Below are 21,210 nucleotides of genomic sequence, written 5' to 3' on the forward strand. Positions count from 1 at the left end.
AAAATGAAAAGCTAGTTCAAACTAAGGATTAATAAAAACTAATAGTAAATGAACACTGAGAAGATAGTTTGAAGGCAAACAACACTGGATCTGAGACTTTACGGACTATCCGTTTATAGACCAATGTTTTTTTGTTTGTTTTTGTTTTTTCTTTAAAATATCTTTTTGTGTTTCGCAGAAAGTGCACATGAGGTTGAATACCATTTTTGAAATTTGAAACTATCCTTGTAGTGTACTTTAGATCTCCAGCTATGAATTTACCCAAAAGAAAGAACAAACCCAAGAGAAATCAGACAGAATTATAAAATTCTTCCAACTTTAATCAGTTCAAAAAGATTCACAACAAATGCAACACAGAGTAAAGGGGAAATTCACCACTGATCATCAGTATTTGGATTGGTACATTCTTCTTTCTAATGAGAATGTTGGTATTTAGGTCTTTTTCTCTGAACAAAAATCTTGTTCTATTTTGACAGGACTTTAAGTTAAAAATGAAAAATGCAAAAATACAAAATTAAATGTAAACTGAGATTTATTTTGCTCTAAGTAGTGTCCTGCAGCACTACAGCATGGTAAACAATGTAAATTAGTACAATTCGGAAAAACTCCAAAGCAGTCTCTGAGTGAATTAACATGAGCAGTTATAAAGGTGTAGCCTACAAGAACCCATAAATATTTCAACCACTTTTTTAACTTCAATTTAATGAAAGCTCACAAAAGGAGCAACCGTCCTCATTGAGGAAAACAAAAAACCTGATGTCGGCTTAGCGACAACACACGCACGCTCGCACACCCACAACAAAACAGGACGAAACATCTGCATGTTCCCATGGTAGTAAAGATGCTGTACAGTGATGCTGATATGAAACACATAGAGGGCTGATAAACACTACTGTGTAGTAAAAGCAAACGGAGCGCCGCTTCGAAGTCCCACTCACAACCACAACAGCATCTATCATAACGTTCAACTCAGCGATCTGCTTCACATTCTGCTGAGAGCTACTTTAGTCCCGAGCCATTTCTGGCTTCCCAACACACACAAAATGCTGGCCAATGAGCACACAGCACCTCTGCAAACTTACCAATCACAGACATTCGCTGACATTCTCATTGGCTGGATCAGGTGTGCTGCTCATTGGCCCACACACTGACACTAGGTACCATCTACCCGCTGCCAGACCACATACAGCTCTCTGCAAACACAACAAACCGCACTCTGGTCTTTATACATGATACTATACATAAACAAATACATTATGTGGAAGGAGAGGAGGAAATAGAAGGGGAGAGGAGCAATGGGAAAAAAAAGCCAGCACAAGTGAGTTAATTGTACAGATGTGACACTTCATGCACCGTTCGGATTACAGTGACCAAACGTAAGCAGTTAACAATGGAAAGGTAATACATAAAAGTGTCTGTATGAAACGCGTACTATGCAAATAGGGCCACTGGGTGACGGTATCGTTTACGTATTGGCATTGTTTTGGTCAAGAGACAGCCAAGTGCAGAAATCACCTCCTCACAGGAAGAGCCTAAAGTACTCACACACACACACACACTTTTGAGAAAACACACAGCTGGCCCACAGAAGAGCAGTCACAACATCGCTTTAGTTGTGTGTTTAGTTTGTTTAGGAGTCAGCGAAGTGTGTGTGCTGTGTGTTTGCATGCGAACTCAGTCGCACATCTCCTCTGGTATTTCATGAGGGTTGAGGATACCAGGCACAGACATCTGGAGCTTGTGTTTCTCCTCCTGGGCCTGACGCAGTGAAGCCTCCCTTTCCTCCAGAAACAGATCAGAGGTGTCCTCGCCTGCAAACTCCTGCAGGTACACAAAGAAACGTGTGAGCATTTTGTGGGTTCTGCTTGCACGATTGCTCTGCCAGGGCGCTGTCATCTCTGACATAATCGCCCTCTCTCCATCTCACACACACCCTCTGTCCCTGTGCACTCCACATGACCCATATAGTTACACCATACTCCAGGATCCCTTAAAGGTCAAAGGGACGGCACGCTTTCTCTCAAGCCATATCCATTTCCTCAACCCACAAACTCTCATCTACATAAACACTATTTCTACTGAACAGATCTATTTGCACATTACAAAGACAACATATTTAATTAACCATTATCATACCATTAATTATTATTACGGTTCTCATTGGATAGATAGCTCACCTTGATCTGTACAAGGAAATCCCTCAAGTGTTCTTTGAATGCTGGGATGTCTTGGTTTAAACTGAACAGGCCGGTCACAAATACTTTCACCTGGGCACTACAAAGAAAAAGAAAACAAACATATAATCAGAAAGGAAACACTAAGGGTGCGTTCACACTTGTAGTTCGGTTAGTTTGGTTAGTTTGGTCCGGACCAAAAAACAAAAACAAAACATAGTCCTGACCCGCTTAGCGTTCACACTGGCATTTTTAACAGCAAACCTAAAGTAACCGAACCAAAGGCATAGGGAGACGGTCACAACCTGATTGATCGGCTTATATGACGTAGGAGCTCGCTTACCGAACATTCGAAACAATGCTGTGTGCTGGATTAAACGCCATCATTTTATGCGTGTACATATGGCATTATTTTTACCAGCTGAGAACCCATGAAGAGTTCATGAAATGTTCAAAACATTCAAAACAGCTGTGCTGGATTAAACGCGGTCATTTTATGCGTGTGGCATTATTTTTACCCGCTGAGAACTCATGAAGAGCTCATAAAATGTTCAAAACGGCAGCAGGACTTCCTCCGTTGTGCAGAAAAGAGACGGCCGTTCTGTCGTCTGTACCTGCTAATAATGGGCAACATGGGTCCTTTGATGAGAATAACCAGGTATGCTTTTTGTGCGTTTTTTTCTAGCATTTTCGAAACATGCTCGTCGGACCAAATATTGATGAGGCACTTCCTCGTTGCTCCACGTTTGCCCTCTAACGTTAACGTTACTCATTTTGGATACACCGATCTTTCCGCGTCGTCAAATCAGCTGACTATGGGTCGAATCTTGTGACATCACGTCCAGTTTTTGGTCTGTTTACATGTCTTTGGTCCGTGTTGCGTTCATATATCAATTGAACCGCACCAGAGTTCGCTTGGAAGCGGACCGAGACCCATCTTTTTGGCGGTCTCGGTCTGCTTGTTTGGTGCGTACCAGGGTTCGGATGGCAGCGTTCACATATGTTCAAATGAACCCGACTAAACGAGCAAACGCACCAGGGTTCGTTTTAATCGAACCAAACATGACAAGTGTGAACGCACCCTAATACAACTAGATAAACAGTCCTAAGCATTTAAAAAAGGCGGCTGCTGGACATAAAAACATTACTAATAAATCTCAGAGCAAGCTGTCTACTGAGAGGGAAAAACACAACTTATAGCTGAAAGATATGTTGTGTAAAATTTAACCAAATGCAATGAACTTAACCTGCACGTTCTTTAATAAGTGCACATGTTAAGACAACACCTGCCAAGAACATACAATAGCCCCAAATGTTTTGTAACGTCTCATTTTCCATTACATTACACAACAAAATCTCAAACCAAGTGACATTTATATTTACAATATAAAGCCACTATAATTCTAAAAGTGACATTTATATTTAAGATATAAAGCAACTATAATTATAAAAGTGACATTTTCATACAGTCAATCCAGATGCAGTCTTCAGTGTGCGCAAGTTTTTGTGAAGCATTAGTTTGTAGGATACTCACTCTTGTAAGTGGGGGAAAGCTGATTTGAGCAAGTTGGCCACATACTCCTGGATGAACCCTTGGTTGTTTACTGGGTTTGTGGGGTTCAAAGTTGCACTGATTTTTCCTTCCTCAACAAGGTTAAACATGTATGCCAGAATAGAAGCGTGCATGGTCAAACCTGCATGGCAAATTTGCAGAGGTTGAACATTTCAAGTCATTTACAGATTTAATCATGTCAATTTAAAAAAAAATATATATTTTTTCATATAAATAATAAGAACAGTCTAACAAGGTGGCTATAACTTATTTTAACTGGATATAAATCAGAAAAATATCTGAGCAGTTTTAAAATATATATATATATATATATAATATACATATTTTGATTATATAAAATTATAATAAACCATTCATAAAACTAATTTATAAAACAATAATTTTAGAAATTTAAATTAAATGTTAATTCATTAAATGGATTCTTCTGCACTATTTTAATGATTCATCTGGAAAAACCTTAACATTCATGATGCCTGCATGGTTACACAGTGTTCAGGCAAAAAATGAGAGCGGGGAGGGGTGGCCAGTACTGACCGGCTGTATGTGATGTATCCGTGACAACGGAAAAGATGTGTTGTAGGATGTCACAGAAGTATGTCTGATAGAAGCTCTGAGCTGCTGCCTCCTCCTGCGCCACGTTCTGCAGCAGTGTGTAGAGAATCTGAAGGCCTACATGACATACATTTTATAACAAACAGTTGTTATATGCATATTATGATAAATGATTTTGGGTGAATCTGACATCTAGCTGTGATGAATGCATCCTTGTTCTCACCAGTGTCTGCAACATTTCTCATTGTGTGTTTAAAAGCCCATATAATGGAGTCAAGCACAAGCTTAAACTGGGCTGGTGGAATTGCCAGGAATGCTGGGAAACAGTGAGAGTTCACCGCCTGCAGCAGGTAGAAGAAATGCGTCCGATGTTCGGGGTATTCTTCAAAGTCCTAAACAAAAATAAATTATGAATTATAATATAAACAAATAAAAATAAAGAATATTATGCACTTTGAAATTCCAAACAATAGATATATTTCAAAAGATTCTTCAGAAAAATAAACAAATGCAGTCTGGTTTTAATAATACATGTCGATAGAATATTAAATATTTAAATCATAGACTCTTGATGGATACATAATTGCAGCTTACTTTGTTGATCATGTTTAATGTGCACTCAAACACTGCATCAAATATCTGAGGGATCTCTCCAGTAATGTGTCCACCCAGTTTATTTACGATTGTTGCCATGGTACTAAGCACTTCCGGTTCTCTTGCTGCTGGGACATTGCGCTGGTAATCAATGAGCACAGCATCCAACAGCGGAGGGACAAAGTTCTCCCCGACCTAGAGTACGAACAATAAACACGCATGAGCAGACAGGCTTAAAGGATGAGCGGATGAGTGTGTTGTGTAAGGACAGCCTTAATCTAAACAGGTCCAGACTGACAGACCTGAAGCACCTATAACAGAATTATCTGCAGCACAGAGACAGAAATGCTGGATCTAACAAACATACAAGACCCAAAATCCTTAAGCTAAGGAAAAAAAAAAAAAAAAGTCTCATGATGCATAACATCTCTAAAAACAAGATTTTAGTTAAAATATTTGAATGCGTAAGGGAAAGTTCATATCTTGAATCCGGTCACAATTTCTAATATTTTTTTCTTGCCATCAATAGTTAACTTTAAATGTGTGACAGTTTTAAAAATATATAGAACATTTTAAAGTTTGGTTTATATAATTTGTCACACTGAAAAATAAGCTACATTCATATTTGTTGATTTTTTTTTTTTTTAAATCTATAAATTGTAGAATGCAGAGAATGCAGTTTAAGATTGAGTATGTCAACTTAACATTTAACAGCTTGATTTTCGACCATATTTTCCATACAGACCCTTTGCCTAAAAGTTGGGATGCACCGAAATTTCAGACAGTGAAAATGGCATTTCTTTTTTTTGGCCAAAAGAAGAAAAAAAAAGGCAGAAAATATATGCTGCCCCTTAGTGTTTAGCGCTCAGGTCTCACTCCACTCCACTCATGTACAGCTTATGCTCATCGGAAAAGTTAAGTCTGCTCAAATTACTCACAGACATGAAGTTTCTACATCGCTGTAGACTTGTTTCTGTTTGCACTCGCCATACTGTGCTGTAATATAGTGTGGTATAGCCGTGCTGGGCAACACTGGTGAAATTACGCTACCCTCTGGCTCACTGATCCGTGAACTGAATCAATGCTACGCTTTGCTCTGCTCTGCTCACATGTTTTGATAATAATAGCTTCGAAGGACTACACAATATTTACTTCGAAGAACTACACATAATTGGTCAAAAAATTTAAATCTGTTACATCTGTTGCATAGAGCTGAATAAACACTGATATGTTAATAAAAGGGTGGTTATTTATTTTATTGCAATTATTGTATTTCTTAAATTCAGTATCATTAAAATGACTGAATTTCACAAAAAGTCTAATATTAAAACAATGATACAAAAAAGGGTAATTCAAAATAAGAAATAAATCATTTTTTAAAAGCATTTTCAGTTTTGGCCGAGAATTTTCATTTCGGTACATCCCTACCTAAACGCTGTTTTTTTGTCTCACCATCTGTGGGTCATTGGAGCGGCTGACCCAGCCTGAGATCAGCTTCAGAGTCTCTCTCTTCACCGTGCGCATGCTCCTTATGAGAGGCTGCTTTGTCACCATCTCACCTAGAAAAAAATAAATAGTACAAATTAAAGGAACAGACATAAACATAACACTTGTGGTTCTTGAGTGCAGACTTTTATATAATGTTTATGCCATTGTGTTAAGTATTCAGAGAAAGTCAGACTCTCTCATTAGTAAGAATTTTCTTTAGGCAATTATTTAGTTAAACTTGTTCTAGCTACAATGCTATATATAGCTGCTCAGAGACTCGGACAGCCCTGTAATGGACCGCTGTTCACACACACAGCATTTTGTCTTACAGCTGAGTGAGTTTGTGCAATCAGACTGACTTCAGGTTTAATGCAGATCTATTTCATTTTGAGACAACCAACAGAGATGCATACGCACACATGATATATACATGGATATGGTAACTCTAGAATTAAACTTACTCTTTGTCTTAAACACATGTGATAATACAATCTGAAAAGTACAGAGACATGATTGTCTAAAGAAAAACACACCATTGGTCTGGATGGCAGCAGAGATGTTTTCACTGAGGCACTTGTATACATTGAGCATATCCAGGTAGATGCGACCCAGCTGAATTACAAAAGGATGTCCCACGGCTTTACACGCTCTAACGTTGGTCTTCAGGATGCTACCCAACTGCTTTACTGTCTCCGGGTCTTTCAGGATGTCCACATTCTGCAGTAGGAAAATAGCATCAATTTAAGGTCAGTCTTAAAAATTAGTTTAAAAAGATTAATTGAACAAAATTTGCCGTTTGAAAAAAATAAATAAATATAACCATCACACCTTGGTGGCTTGCTGAATAATGCTGTCCCACACCTGGTTAGGCAACAACATGTACTTCTCTATCAGGTGTTCCTGTACAGCCTGGTCTGTCTGTGCTCCAATCATATAGCCGACAGCTTCGTAAAACGTATGCACCTGTGAACATCAAATGGCCACTCAAGTCCAGCAGAGCTGAAAGAACTTCTCCTCAAATGTTTTATATTTTTTATTCAAGCGTAATGTGTCAGTGGAGTGGGCTAACTGAGACAGATGGGGTTTATTTGATACCTGCTGGGGCTGCAGGTCACAGATGATGGTGTTGATGTTGTTGAGGATCTCATCAATGAAGGGCATCACCTCTCCCACCTGCACCTGCACAAAATGCCTCCTGCACTTCTGGGCTATTTTAATGAAAGTGTCACATGCCATGTCCTGCACTCCATCATGGGTTTCTAAAAAGAATAAAGAGTTCAAATGTACCTGTAAAGGAACTGATGCAAAAGGTTTTTTTGTGTGCAAATCAAGCTAAAATTAGAAGCTCAACTTTATTTATCACTACCGAGCTGCTCCATAAGTGATTGAAATGCAGCCCATGCTGTATATGCGTAATTAAATCTGACATCAAAGCTGCTTTTATTTAAAGATCATACTGAAAGATATCACACCTGTAACACAGATGCAAATCTCTGATTCTATTCTAAGGCTCAAAGCATTTGCAACTCACCATGCATAAACTCAAACAATTTATTGACGACAGTCTTCAGGAATTTCCAGTGCGCACGTAGGAACCGTGGGTACTGTCCCACTATGTACATGATGTTGGAGGCAATGATGGCCTTGTTATCCTTGCCTCTCTTCTGCTCACATAGACCCAGCAGGTCCTGTAGATGATGTGGGAACATTGTTAAGGCTCTTGTTTCTATTACAAGACTTTAACTCTTTACATTAATTTTAAGATTTCTGTACCTTTATGACTGTGACAAGGAACCGCTTCTCATCCTCTTCATGCATTGCTCCACTGATGGAACCAATGGCCCAGCACAACGTGTTCAGGTTCTTCCAGGACCACTCTGTACCGTTCACCTGATTATGAAGCTTTTCTGTCATAATACGCTCTGTATCAGCATAATCCAGATGGGTAAGATAGACTGGAGAGGCAAGAGAGAAATATGATGACACTTATAATAAACACAGATGGCCAAAAACATGAATGCAAAAACTTTGCATTCATAGTGCAGAGGAGCATAACGCTCACCAAGTGTCTCCCTCATGTTCTTGTAGAGGTTGATGGAGTCAGTATCCTTCATGAACTCTCGAACCACCTCGCCCTGATCATTCTCCACCACCAGCACTTCCTCTGGCTTGGCCATGCGGCTCACCATCAACAAACGCACCTGCAAAACAGTAACACAAACACCTTATTGTTTCTAACTAAAATTACCATCTAAGGGGAAATTTCATCTTGAATTCTGTGTATGTGAGCTAACCTTAGACAGCACAGGTAGGTAGAGCTGCCTACGGGGCGGTACATCAAAGTGCTGACTCCCTGAGAGCAGGGGAGAGGTGGATGTTGAGAAAGGACTCTCTCTATACAGCTCAGCTGCAAGGTGGTTCCAGTACTCCAAACAGATCTTAAAGATCTCGGTCTCCTCCACCTCTGACACCAGCAACATGTAATGTAGAGCCTGAACAGAGTAACAAACCAGGACTTAACACAATGGCATCCAATCAGCAAAGTGACTAAGGTTGATTCTCCAAGTTCAGTATGTGTGTACCTCCATAAGCGTCTCTCTGAGGTTCAATCTCTTTTCTATTAGCTGTCCGTGTTCTTTGAGGAAGGTGCAGAGGAACAGGCTGAGGTTCTGAATGAAGTTTTGCTCATCATCTTTACCGTTTGCATATGCTAGCCGGATGTTGGTGTTCAGTGGAAGCATCTTTTACACACAAATAAGAAAAAGAACATCAGACTGGCCCAAAACCAACTGGTATATTGGAATTATACTTGGATTTTTAGACCAGAGATGAGGTTACCTGTTTGAGCTGCATCATGGTCAGAGTGAAGAGACTGACAAACTGCTCTTCATACTGGCTGACACTGACTCCTGCTATCTCAGTCAAGCACTTCAGTGTCACATTGCGAAACATCGGCACGTTTAAAAACTGCAGATCAGCCCAATAGAGGATAGGGGTCAACAATTACCTCAAAGACTGATACTTTGTAGGTGTAAAATAATACAGTCTTTGTAGTTGTTATTGCATTAATCTATAACTGTAAAACAAATAAATACATAAACTATAAATATAGTCATTATACTATTGTCTGGAACACTTGAAAAACAAAAACAAAAAAAAACGGTCATCTATCATCCTAGTTTTTCACAAAGTCTGTAAGAGACTAAAATATCTCCAGATATGTTACCTTGTACACCAGAGTACTGATGAGTTTAGTTTCAAAGATATAGCCCAAGGGAATCCAGTTGAGAAACCTCAGCAGAGTCTCTAAGGTAGCATGCACAAGTGGGGCATTCTGGGAATTTTCCTAAAAATTGTATTAAAAAAACAACAACAACCACCTTTAGGCCAATAATAACATCTCCATTAACATGGGTTTAATGCATAATCAAAAATTTTGGTTAAATTTCAATTTTTTATTCATGTGACATTTCTTTCAAATGATGTTGCCACATTAAACAATTTTTTATACTGTTTTCTGAGGTCAATCTAATGACGTTCATGTGGTTTTTACATTCAAAAACATCATAATGAATAAGTAACAGGCTATTTTCTACACTGGTTTTGAGAGTCTCTCCTGAACGCTGGGTTTTGATGAGTGTGCCACACTGGAGACTTGGTAGTAAACACTCACGGCTAGGATTGGATAAGATTCGCATATTAAATGAGCTTCAGCTCCCCTGTCAGTCACATGAGGGAGGGATTGTTTTGAAAGCGGCAACCGGAATGATTCTCTGGATCACAGGGCTCGTAAACGATTGATTGGAATATCATTTTTGTATTACTTGGCCCGCCCGATCAGTGGATGTAAGCACGAACCGCACACACCCGCCCAGATCAAGAAAGGAATATTATTTCACTATTTGAGATTCAACAGCCTGCCGACAGGCTTAAGTTTTGGTAGCCTGTCTGGAAAACACATAGCCCCGGGACTACTATTACATATAAAAATATGTTTTACTCACATAAGTGTATTGCACCATTCCTGTCGCATCCGATATAGAAGGCACAACATTGTGTTTTAATCTCAATATGTCTGCAGATTCAGCTGGACCTGAGACTTGTTTACAAATGTTCATGCAGTGAAATGAAGCGAACACGCGAACAATGTCTTCCCCACACGAGCTGGAACTTAGTTAAAATTCTGTTGTAAAAATTCATCAATGACGCTTTTCTCAGAGCGCTTGCACAGATACACACGGAGCGTTTGAATGCAGGTGTCTATCTGCCTACCGGTCCGCTTGCTGAAGCCTGCTTGAGCTTTCAATCTTTCTTGCTCCAAATTTCAAAACACTTTCAAACACTTCTGTGTTCTTATAAACTGCTGCCGTGTGTTGATCATTGTAGCCAATCACAGGCACATCCGACGAATGCGTGAGCACAATGACCAGTCCGATGTGTTTACGATTCCAGCTCAACAGCGCTCGAAGCGTCACATTTTTAACATTTCAGTATCGATTTGGTATCGAGGTCGAAAGTTTTGACAACACTATTTTCAAAACTTTTATTGCTGCTTGTTAGGGCGATCCGAACAGCTCCATGAGTCGGTGGGCGGGGCTACTGATTTGGACGTGCTTATTCTGTAGAGGCAGTGTTTCCCCACACGATGATCCTAAGATGAGGCACATTCTGAGATCAATCGTTTTCTGAGCCTGGTAACAAGGAAGTTTCAGCTCTGAAACTTACAGGATATTATTATGTTGCCATGATCTTTTATATATCAAAAGTATATTATGTTCAATAATATTCATAACCCCTTTAAACCCGCTAGACAAATGGATGTGCATTTGAAGTTAATAATTTCATAATAATCAAGAAGAGCTGTAAAAAGAATTAGGAGAGCATTTGAATGATTAAGAGCAAGTCTGCATTTACCTTCACAAACAAAAACATCTCTTTTTTTATGAGAGAAAACAATACGTACCATCACAAACTGGCACAATTGGAATATCTGAGAGAACTCGTTGCACATGCTGCAGATGGATCACAAAACAATACAGACTCTTAAAAAGACCAAGTAATGTCAATATGGCTTCATTCAATAATCACCATAAATTATGAGTTATTCACTTTTAATGCAGTCTCACCTGTCCTTTAGGTGTTTGGCTTTCACTTGTGTCATCTGGCCACTGGAGAAGTCAAACACCTCTTCACTGAGGAGTTTCAGAATAATCATGTTGTTCTGGCAAAGGCTCTCACTGGTGCGGCTCGCTCCAACAATGTCACTGATAAATGTAGGCCAATGTTTTGGCCACTCCTGCTTTAGGATCTAGACACAAACACATCATCAAATTACATGAAGGGTAACAACAGACATTTCCATTGCAGTCATCAAATATATGCCTCCACATCAGCATTGTGAATGGCTATGAATCCCTTTAATGTGCACTAAGAAAAATAATCAAACAAATCTCACCTGTACTAATATCATGTTGAGTTTTCCAATATACACCTTTTCTTTCTGAAAGCAGGCAGAGCATAGCATGAAACAGACAGCAACCATTAGTCGACAGTTAACAAAATACGTGGATGTTCACTGACCTCAACGTTGGCTGCATCTGATGATGTCTTGATAATGAGGCCCACAACATACTTTTTAATGCCTGGAATAAAGCAGAGCAGTGAAGAGCGTCAATGCAATGCAGTAAGACAGCACAAAACCCCATGAGCTCTCATTCAGATGGAAGCAGCTTGTCTCAGAGGACTTGTTACTGTCTGTTCATCTGCAGATCTGCTTCAGCATATTAATGATTTGCTGCCTTTTTTACATTTGAAGAAACAAAAGCAAAAAATGCTACTTGAAAGTAAAATATAAAAAATAAACAAATACTACTCAAATTAACATCGATTATATAATGATACAAATATTTTAACTTGAAATGTTAAATGATAAAACTACTGTTCAATAATAACATTTACATAATTTATTTTTTAATCATTAAATATTATACCTCCTCTAAACCATACTTCTAACCAACTAAACTCTTAAAGGGATAGTTTAAACCAAACAGTTGATGGGACCACATTAACTTCCATAGTATTTTTTTTCTCAATGCGGTCCATGATCAACTGTTTAGTTACCCATATTCTTCAAAATATATTTTGTGTTCAGCAGAAGAAAGAAATATATACAGGTTTGGGACAACTTGAGAGTGAATAAATTATGACAATCTTCATTTTTGGGTGAACTATTCCTTTAACTTTGTTTAAGATGTTTTTTTTTCCTTTTCAATTTGCTGGGTGTAGACTGTCAGCTTAAACAGAGACATACTTTGGATGTTGTTGAGACATCAATGTTGGTTAAGCTGAATGGTGTAGAAAATATCTAAGTGAAGATTTATCTATCAATTATAGCTGCTGCTTACATCATGTTTTCCGCTTCATGTGATCTTTTTTACAGTGCTGTTCTGGTCTTTTTGGAAACAGATGAACACCTAAGCTGAGCCGACGACCTTCCGTGCATTTTTAAAAGGGGGGAAATTCAGCTCAACTTGGCAATCACTCACTTGACTCAAATGAATGTGTTGATGTGCTTGAAATGTTTTGTAGAGTGAAATGTTTACTTGTACATTTAAATGATCCCTTAACCACTTGTTCAAATCCAGCATTTGAGCTGCTTGTGACTTATGAATCGATTTAGACTGAGCTGTGAATTACTTGTTTATCTCAAAGTGGTAAGGGGAATTCTTGTGAGTCAGTCTTACCTTCACACTGGTTTCTGGGCAGAATCTTCCATCTTGTTTTAATAACCGTTTCCAGAATCTGCAGAGCATAGTACTGTAATGCCAAGAGAACAAATCAAGATTTAAGGATCCAAGCTTTAAACAGCTAATCTGCCAGAACTGTACCGTTAAACAAGGAAAACAAAAAAAATTGCTCTTAACTTTGACTGCCTAATATATTTGCACACATTCTTTGGTTTATTTCAAATGGATTCAGATTGAAAAAAACATCATGCAGAATTACAAACTCAAAACAAAACAAAAAATCCATAATCCCCATAAAAACTATGCAATGTTTGTATGAGATTCTGTAGAAGTTTTGCTGTTTCTGGCCATATCACACCAGAATGTGAAAGCTAATGGTTTGAATATGTGCTCGGCCACAACAAAGCAAGCAGCTCGGGGGAACGACGCAACAACTTTGACCGGAAACAAAAAGAACCGAAGGATTATTAAGAGTCAATGGCCACTCACAAGTCTTTAATCATCATAGATATGTTTTCCCATTGGTGAAGTAAGGATCAAACCCTTTTCTGTCTTAAAGCGACACTAATGTTTCCACCAATAACTGGTGTGGGTCTCAGGAACAGCAAGACGAGCCACAGGTTTTGGTCTATAGACTGCCTTAAGACTGCTACCATGCTGCTTTTAAGAGGGTATTCATGGTGCAATAGTGTCCTTGTCATGATCACTAGTGTTATTTGGATCATCAGCATTTCGACTGTAGGGATTAATGTGGAAAGAGGAAAAACATGAAGCAAAAAGGTAATGTGTTAAAGCAAAACAGGGAATACAGGTCACACACTGTGTGAGGATATTAAAGGTGAGGCCTGGAGAAGTAGGTTACTTGCATACAGACAGATTTCATTTTCTAAAATCACCAGGATATTTTCACCTTTAATTTTTCAGAGATTAAAAAAAAAAAAAAAAAAAGAGGCAAGGCGAAAAACATTGCAACACCACGCAAAGTCTTTATTGTTCAAATGTTATGTTGCAAGATTTCTTGGTGCATGGTCAAGAGAAGAAAGAAAATGGGGTAGGCTAGGGTAGAGGAGAAATGCTTGGGGTACCACAGCACACAGAGACACTGATGATCCCTACAGTGGAAATTACTGTTACCATCCATGACTGGGGTAAAAACAAAATTGGGTAAACTGCCTGCCTATCTCCCTGCCGTCTCTCAGCTCCATATGAGGCATGTGCAGTGTGAATGGAGGCACAGCAGAATTGAGAGTAAGGGAATGAAAAGGTAGACCTTGTGGAGGCCTGCCGCCAAAGCCTAGCTGTGTCAAGGTGCACAGGAAGACACACCCCTTTTCGTCCTATTACAAGCAATCAACATAATGGAACATTGTGATTAATATCAAATATGAACAACTTCAATTAATTGTCTTTTGTTTGCTTTTTCACCTACAAAAAGGCTGTGAATAAATTAAGCAAAAAGCCAAATGTTCAAAAAGCTCTTTCTGTATTTTGCTTGATGATTTTAGACAAATTCAAAGAATTTACCTGCTCTGAATTTTTTCCTGTCTGTTCTTCTAGAGCCCTCACTTTTGGGCCATTATCATTTTGACATTACAGATACTGTTGATAAATCAACTCAAACATTAGTAATGACCAGAGTGTTAAGAGCAATCTTATCTTAAAAGGCAAGCAGACGGCAAACTGGGTCAGCAGTACTTTGAGGAAGTCTATTAACACACGGAGGAAGACAATTCATCCCAAATACTACACTATTCACAAATGATTTACATTCAGTCTATACACTACAAAGTAAACAAATGTTACAGACTCTGGGAGTGTGTAGTTTATCAATGCAGAGATTGTGTTTCAGGATCCCTCATGAATATTAAAAAAAAAGTTCATGGCTCAGGATCACATGGATCAGGTGCTTTATATATCCTGACCTCAAACAGTCAGTCATTTGTACAGATGAAGGTACTGAGGTATTTTACTGTCAACAGAGGATCCTCACACACCAACTTTAACTCTGACTTTGCTTGACCAGGACAGGACTGTGAGGAGAGGTGTAGGAAAATGTGATCTCATATGTGTACAGAGGAATCTGTTTCTGACATGATGCTAAGCAACCCTAATACAGTTAAGAACTTAGTATTTGGTGATATATGGCAATCTTTCTGGTTTACAGGAAAAGAAAACAAAATAATTGTGTTCCTGTTTAATGTGTGATAAGAGATCAGATCTTCCTCAAAGTATAGAAACCATGACCCTCCACCAGAGTAAGTTGGGACTTGGCTTACTTTGGTGTTCATATTCTGAGAGAACTCTAGAATGGTGTCAACTCGCGTCCATGCGTCTGGGTGCTCCTTCAAATGAGTCAGCACCTCCTGGGCCATTCTTTGCTGAAATGGAAAAACATTTATTTTATAAAACAACTAATCCATGGCAAATTATTAATGACGTCAAAGCATACACTAACAAGTATTCACACACACATATATACATACACTTTGGGGTGTGCGGTATTTACAAAAAATAATATCAATATTTTCTGTTTTTTTGTCGACAAAGAGTGTGTAATTGTCCTGCTACCTTGGCAGGTTTAGGATTGCCGTGGACAGCTGACTCCTAAAAGTTTTTGTTATTCTTCATATTTTGTGCAGTGGTTAGTTGACAGCAATAATATTAAAATTTCCAATTAGTTTAAATAGAATTTTACCTTTATCTGCATTTTTACCTTTATAAGGACACATTTGTCTTACCTTAATTAATGTAGCCTATTCAATTAGAATAATATGAAATGATTGCGCTGTTACTAATCAAATGAATGCAGTAAACACAGAATCTGCATCTGAAGTGGCATTTAGATGTGCTGTATTTACAATACAGCTCAGAGGTGACAAATGTATTTAATCTGCAGTTACACATGTATAAATAATGTTTTGATGTTTTAAATGATGTCACTGTTAATGAGCAAATCATTGAGTCATTAATTCAACCAATTTGTTCAAATTAACTGATTCATTCATTAACAACACAGCTGTGTGTTGCTCAGCGACACAAAACAGTCCGAATAGATCAAAACAGGCATTATTGTGTCTAAAGTCACTTAATTGTTCATTAAACTGTTGTTTGAAATCAATATCACATTTGTAATTGTGCTAATATTTTTGGGGGGAAAACTACCCTCTTTGTGTGATTGCTTAACTATATCATATTATAACAATACCCTAAAAGACAAACAGTCATATAGGGGCATTTTTGCTGCACTTTAATTTAAGCATGCAGTCTAAATGTGCACATGCAATAGTCTAACCAAAACCAAAAAGGCTACATCATGCAGTGTATGCATTCTCTAGGTGTGTTTTGTTTGATTTTTGCAACGTTGGTAAGGAGTTGGGGTTGGTAAGATTTTTTTTTATTAAGAAGACTTCAGAAAGACTGCATTTATTTGATTAAGAATTTGCAGTAAAAACAGTAATATTACAAAATATTTTTTACAATTTTATTAGGACTGTAGATTTAATTAAGACACCAGACCTATGTAGGTCATCTTACAGTTGATTGGTGATGAACAGATGCAGGAGAACAACTGAATGCGTGACGAAGCATATAGAACGCTAAAATTCAAAATATTGGGGCAAAAAATGCACCTGTACAATTCTGTCTCAAAATTATTTCATATGATTTAGTTTAGCAATATCACACCAGGGCTGTTTTTGTTTCAATGTGATAATTAAGTGCAAATGTGATTCAAAACAAGAAGTTAATATTTTAATACATTTTAGACACAATATTGGCAACTTTAGCAAAAAAAGACATATCCTTCCTATAAAGCCACAGCAGAACTGTTGTGTGTATCGGAGCATCACAGTAGGTGTGTGTTTTACATGAAGTGGTACTGTCTAACTAACCCACTGATGTCACATGGACTACTTTGATGATGTTTTTATTACCTTTCTGGTCCTTCTGGAAAGTATACCATACATAAATTTTCAATGGAGGGACAGTAAGCTCTGGGATTCTTATGGGTGTGGAACGACATTAGGGTGAGTCATTAAAGACAATTTTAATTTTTGGGTGAACTAATAACCCTTTAATTCCTGAATGAATGAATCGTATGAATGAATGACTCAATAACTCAATCATTTACAAATCTTAACATATAGACATTTTATTTTATTGATGCTTTTCTCATTTAACACAAATGATCTTTTGGAATAATTTCTCAGTCAAAATTGATTTGCAATTAATTCAGATTAAATAATTAACAACATTTGTATGCATTTAAAGCAGCATATATATATATATATATATATATATATATATATATATATATATATATATATATATATATATATATATATATATACACACACACACATACTTACATTTGGTACTATATTTCACAGATTTGTGAAATGGTCTTCCTTACCTGTGGCCCGACCCCATGGTACAGGCAGTTGACCACATTATCCAGCAGGTTGATATCCAGTTTCTGGTTAAAGTCCAGCAGCTGTCTGGCTGCGTGGTCGGCTAACATTGTCATAATTGCTGGCATAGAGCTCTGTGGGGAACAGGGAGGAAACATCCAGCAGGGGCAAAGTCATGTGAAATTAACATTTGGGTACACAAATCCAAACAGCTGACCGTTGACCCCCTCCCTCAACCATCCAAAAAGCCTTATATGACCTGGCCTACCAATGCCTGCTGGAGGGTTCAATCCTTAATAACAATGGGATAGGTGGTGGTGCGATAAAGGTAACATGATTGCATTCTGCACATCCTGATATGTCCGAAAAACAAGGGCCACTCACTGGGCTCGTGATCATACAGGCCATTATCCACTGAATGAGACCACGTGCTAGGCAGCCCTTTCACTGACGTCATTCTGTTTACATATAACACAAGAGGCGGTACCGGGCGCTCTGAATTACAGACTGTTTCCCTACTTTCGTAAGACCACGAGACTTTTATAGTGCGCACACACACAATCACACAGTTTGAAGGACACCTGAATGACCAATGCTCAAGCTACTTCAATTGGCACCCTAGAGCCAAACTATTGCGTAACGAGGTAAGCATTACGGCCAAGAATCAAAACAAGAAGAAGAAAAAAAAGGACATTTCAAGAATTTCCTTGGACACGACACAATCAAGCTTTGTGAGACCGCGAGTCTTGCAGGCCAAAATAAAGTGATGGTGCCACAACTTAGTCCTCAGTACTGCGCAACCTGTTGATCTGCCCGCCTTTCCCACACCTTGTTTCATTCAGTAAGCAAGTAACTTACAACTCCTACAATAGGATCTGTATCACAACATAGAGCTACTTATCAGCAGATTTCATGCACACGTTTTCAAAACAACTCGACCGAGATCCACGCCGAGGAGCACAACTGATGCGAACGATGTTTATTATTCTCTAACTGGTTGTTTAACCAACGTTTGTGCGTTTAATGCCCTGACAATGGTGTTTCATGATGTGGCAACAATTACGTATGCACGATGTCATAAGAAAGCGCTTAAATGGACAGAAAACCATAACGTTGTGCCTTAGCGCGCAACTGACGTTAAAAACGTTCCAGCGAACGCCCCTTCCATAACAAACACCGATGTTTCTAGCCGTCTACACCCGTCTCGGATGACTTCTACGGGGGTGACTTTGCAAGGATCTCCCTCCCTGACTCCGGAGCAACCCCTCCCACCAACACCATGCTCTGCACCCTACACCTGAAAGCTCTTCAGGTTTTACTAGCAGTAAACCAGGTAAGAAATAGGATTGTATTCTGCATTTTATATGCCGTTAATTATTTAAATGAATGCTACAACATTTTGAACTGTCCTGTATGCATTTAACAATTGCATTTTGCTCGTTAAAACAAGATACCCTTGGCTATGCTCATGGACAGCACTTAGTAGCTTGCTGTATTTGTGATGGTTGTGAGATATTACGATATTTAAGTTATACGAAACGAAGAAACCCCAGATACATTATTCAGTCCAGCGTGACACCAGTGCTGAACACGAGCCATCACGCAACACACCCGCAACATCCCTCATAAAGCCTCTCAGCAGCAAAGCCATTTCGCTTTCTTTCTTTCGACCTTAACCTTCATACGTACAATTTCTATGCATTTCTAAACAATCTCACAGCATCGTCATTTTCCACAGAGCACAGACCAACCCAAACAATTCTAGCTATGTTTTCAAGTTTTCACCCCATATTTACCTACCTAAAGTCCAAGCCTTTGAGAGAAAGAAGGTGGGCTTGTCAGCCAGAGTTGCTAAAATTATGTTTATTTGATCCAGTATCGCTGGTGCCTGTTTGTACACGCTTTCTGGCAAAAAAAGCTTTAGGATGAACCGTTGACTGGCCAGCCACACTAACGTTATTCCTCTGTGAAGACTACACGAGCTACTTGCTTGGTATAAGGACCACTAGGATGTGAATTCCGCACCAACAATCACGGCGAGTTCAGTATTTTCTCAGTCCGGTTCATTTTACGAAACAAAGTTAACCTTAATAAAGAAATGTGCTCTGTACTGAAGTATATTTTGCACTAGGGCGGTATTAGAGACTGAGCCTGTGCCTCTTCTTCTCACAAGCAACAAACTCGTAACCGGTTGAAACCGGTTCAGACTGGGAGATTCCATCTCGGTTTAGTTTTCAGCCGATGGCGCCGCGAAAAGTTTGGATTAACGTCACGCCCATTGGGGCTTGCTATTGGCTGCAGCGTTGCTAAGCACGTCCTTGCCAGTGATCCATTGGACAGCGTGCATGTCAATCAATCTCAACTCTTTTGGGCGCCCACGCGACTGCTCCGCCCGATTGGAGAAAAAGAAGGCAAACTGCGTGCAGGATGGACTTGTAATTTGTGATAATATTACGGTCGTGTATTATTTTGTTTATTTGTTGCAATTTTGGGGAAATGCAAGTTCTGCCGTTCTGAAATAGGTATGTTGCGCGACTCTTCAGAGATAACATTCGCATTTATATCCTTCTTGAGATTTAAACGATCCGCTTTTTATATTTAACAACAGTGGCCTCTTGGTAATTGTATACATGTTCGGAAAGATAATTTCACGGTGGACTGAAGGAGATCGAGGACACCGAGTCCGTGAGGCGGATGTTGGAGCTTGCACTTGTGCTGATTGTAAGCTGGTAATTTTCCACGAGCCACGAAGGGGAGTGGTTGTTCAGAGTCAGGGTATGATACGCATGGCATGGGTCAGAGCCTGATACAGTTGGCTTGTGATTGTCTCCATAAACTTAACTACCGCGAAATTAACTACAATATTGCAGTGCTGTACGATAAATCAACATTGAATCAACCGAAAACATAATGATAAATTGGCCGTGTGGGGTTCAAATGGACGTCAAACGCATGCATGTTACTCCCCCTTCCTTGCGAGTCACGTGACTCAACGCCACTTAAACGTCAGTTGATGGAAAAATACTGGATTTTGTGTGCAAACTACTGTAGTGTCTGTACTAAACAAAGAACGAGAGAGAGAGAAAAAACTATCAACCAAACATGTACGCTTATGCATTTTTTCATAAAACTGTTACATTTCACAAGGTCACGCCTGCACTTTATACATGTTGAAAAATTTGACAGTGTTTCTCTCTAGTCTAGCATATGGCCCATTCTACACACCTTTTAAATGGTTAACCAAATGAGCAGTGTTACAGCAGTTTAGGACCAGTAATTTGGTAAATTATATGCTCAGCCTTAACCAACAAACAGATCAAGTAAAGGTGAACCTTTAGTCCAGTGACAGCTGGTCTTCAGTTTTATTCTGAAACAGACACTAGTGTTGCAGTTTTCTGCATTTAATGGGTCCAGTCATAATTTGACAGTCAGCTGATGTTGAGTGGATCAGATTCATATTTACTAGCCTACATGTAATAAAAGATAAAAAGGCGTGAATATGATGAAAGTCCCTTGCTGAGATGAGAGTAAAGTGATGTATATGAACTGTTCCACAACTGAAAGTCAATGCCAGTACTGAAGTTTCTAGAATACAAGTCAACTTGCTTTCCAAGAATCACAGGCAACCTTCTTTCTTAAAACCCCAAGGCTGATTTTTTTTTTTTTTTTTTTTT

At 38.8% G+C, this 21,210-nt stretch overlaps 1 protein-coding gene across 2 annotated transcripts; it reads right to left on the minus strand.

Moving 5' to 3' along the window:
• Positions 1 to 294: 294 nt before the first annotated feature.
• xpo1b (exportin 1 (CRM1 homolog, yeast) b) lies at positions 295 to 21,199 on the minus strand. Of its 2 annotated transcripts, XM_067455546.1 has the most exons (25): positions 19,337 to 21,199; positions 17,539 to 17,670; positions 15,404 to 15,505; positions 13,125 to 13,197; positions 11,962 to 12,023; positions 11,837 to 11,881; positions 11,508 to 11,689; positions 11,345 to 11,393; positions 9,608 to 9,727; positions 9,220 to 9,348; positions 8,964 to 9,122; positions 8,676 to 8,873; positions 8,444 to 8,582; positions 8,155 to 8,336; positions 7,913 to 8,069; positions 7,477 to 7,640; positions 7,210 to 7,344; positions 6,915 to 7,098; positions 6,346 to 6,452; positions 4,894 to 5,088; positions 4,523 to 4,691; positions 4,282 to 4,416; positions 3,709 to 3,868; positions 2,178 to 2,274; positions 295 to 1,821 (listed from the first exon to the last, which is right to left on the minus strand). In XM_067455546.1, the coding sequence occupies exons 2-25, from the start codon at positions 17,662 to 17,664 to the stop codon at positions 1,675 to 1,677; spliced, it is 3,216 nt and encodes a 1,071-aa protein (XP_067311647.1). In that variant the 5' UTR covers positions 17,665 to 17,670; positions 19,337 to 21,199; the 3' UTR covers positions 295 to 1,674. The 2 variants fall into 2 exon arrangements, with proteins under 2 accessions (XP_067311647.1, XP_067311648.1); XM_067455547.1 differs by lacking the exons at positions 15,404 to 15,505; positions 17,539 to 17,670; positions 19,337 to 21,199 and adding exons at positions 14,398 to 14,464; positions 14,652 to 14,705.
• Between the last annotated feature and the right edge of the window lie 11 nt (positions 21,200 to 21,210).

This window comes from Pseudorasbora parva, chromosome 10 (assembly GCF_024679245.1).
Source record: "Pseudorasbora parva isolate DD20220531a chromosome 10, ASM2467924v1, whole genome shotgun sequence".
Classification (NCBI taxonomy): domain Eukaryota; kingdom Metazoa; phylum Chordata; class Actinopteri; order Cypriniformes; family Gobionidae; genus Pseudorasbora; species Pseudorasbora parva.

Bases quoted from the DNA above. Each gene is read 5' to 3' on its own strand.
- xpo1b (XM_067455546.1), bottom strand. From the start codon at position 17,664: ATGCCAGCAATTATGACAATGTTAGCCGACCACGCAGCCAGACAGCTG. The intron at 8,070-8,154 runs GTACAGAAATCT...CATCATCTACAG, and splicing joins TCCTTGTCACAGTCATAAAG to GACCTGCTGGGTCTATGTGA. The intron at 7,641-7,912 runs GTGAGTTGCAAA...TATTCTTTTTAG, and splicing joins ATTGTTTGAGTTTATGCATG to AAACCCATGATGGAGTGCAG.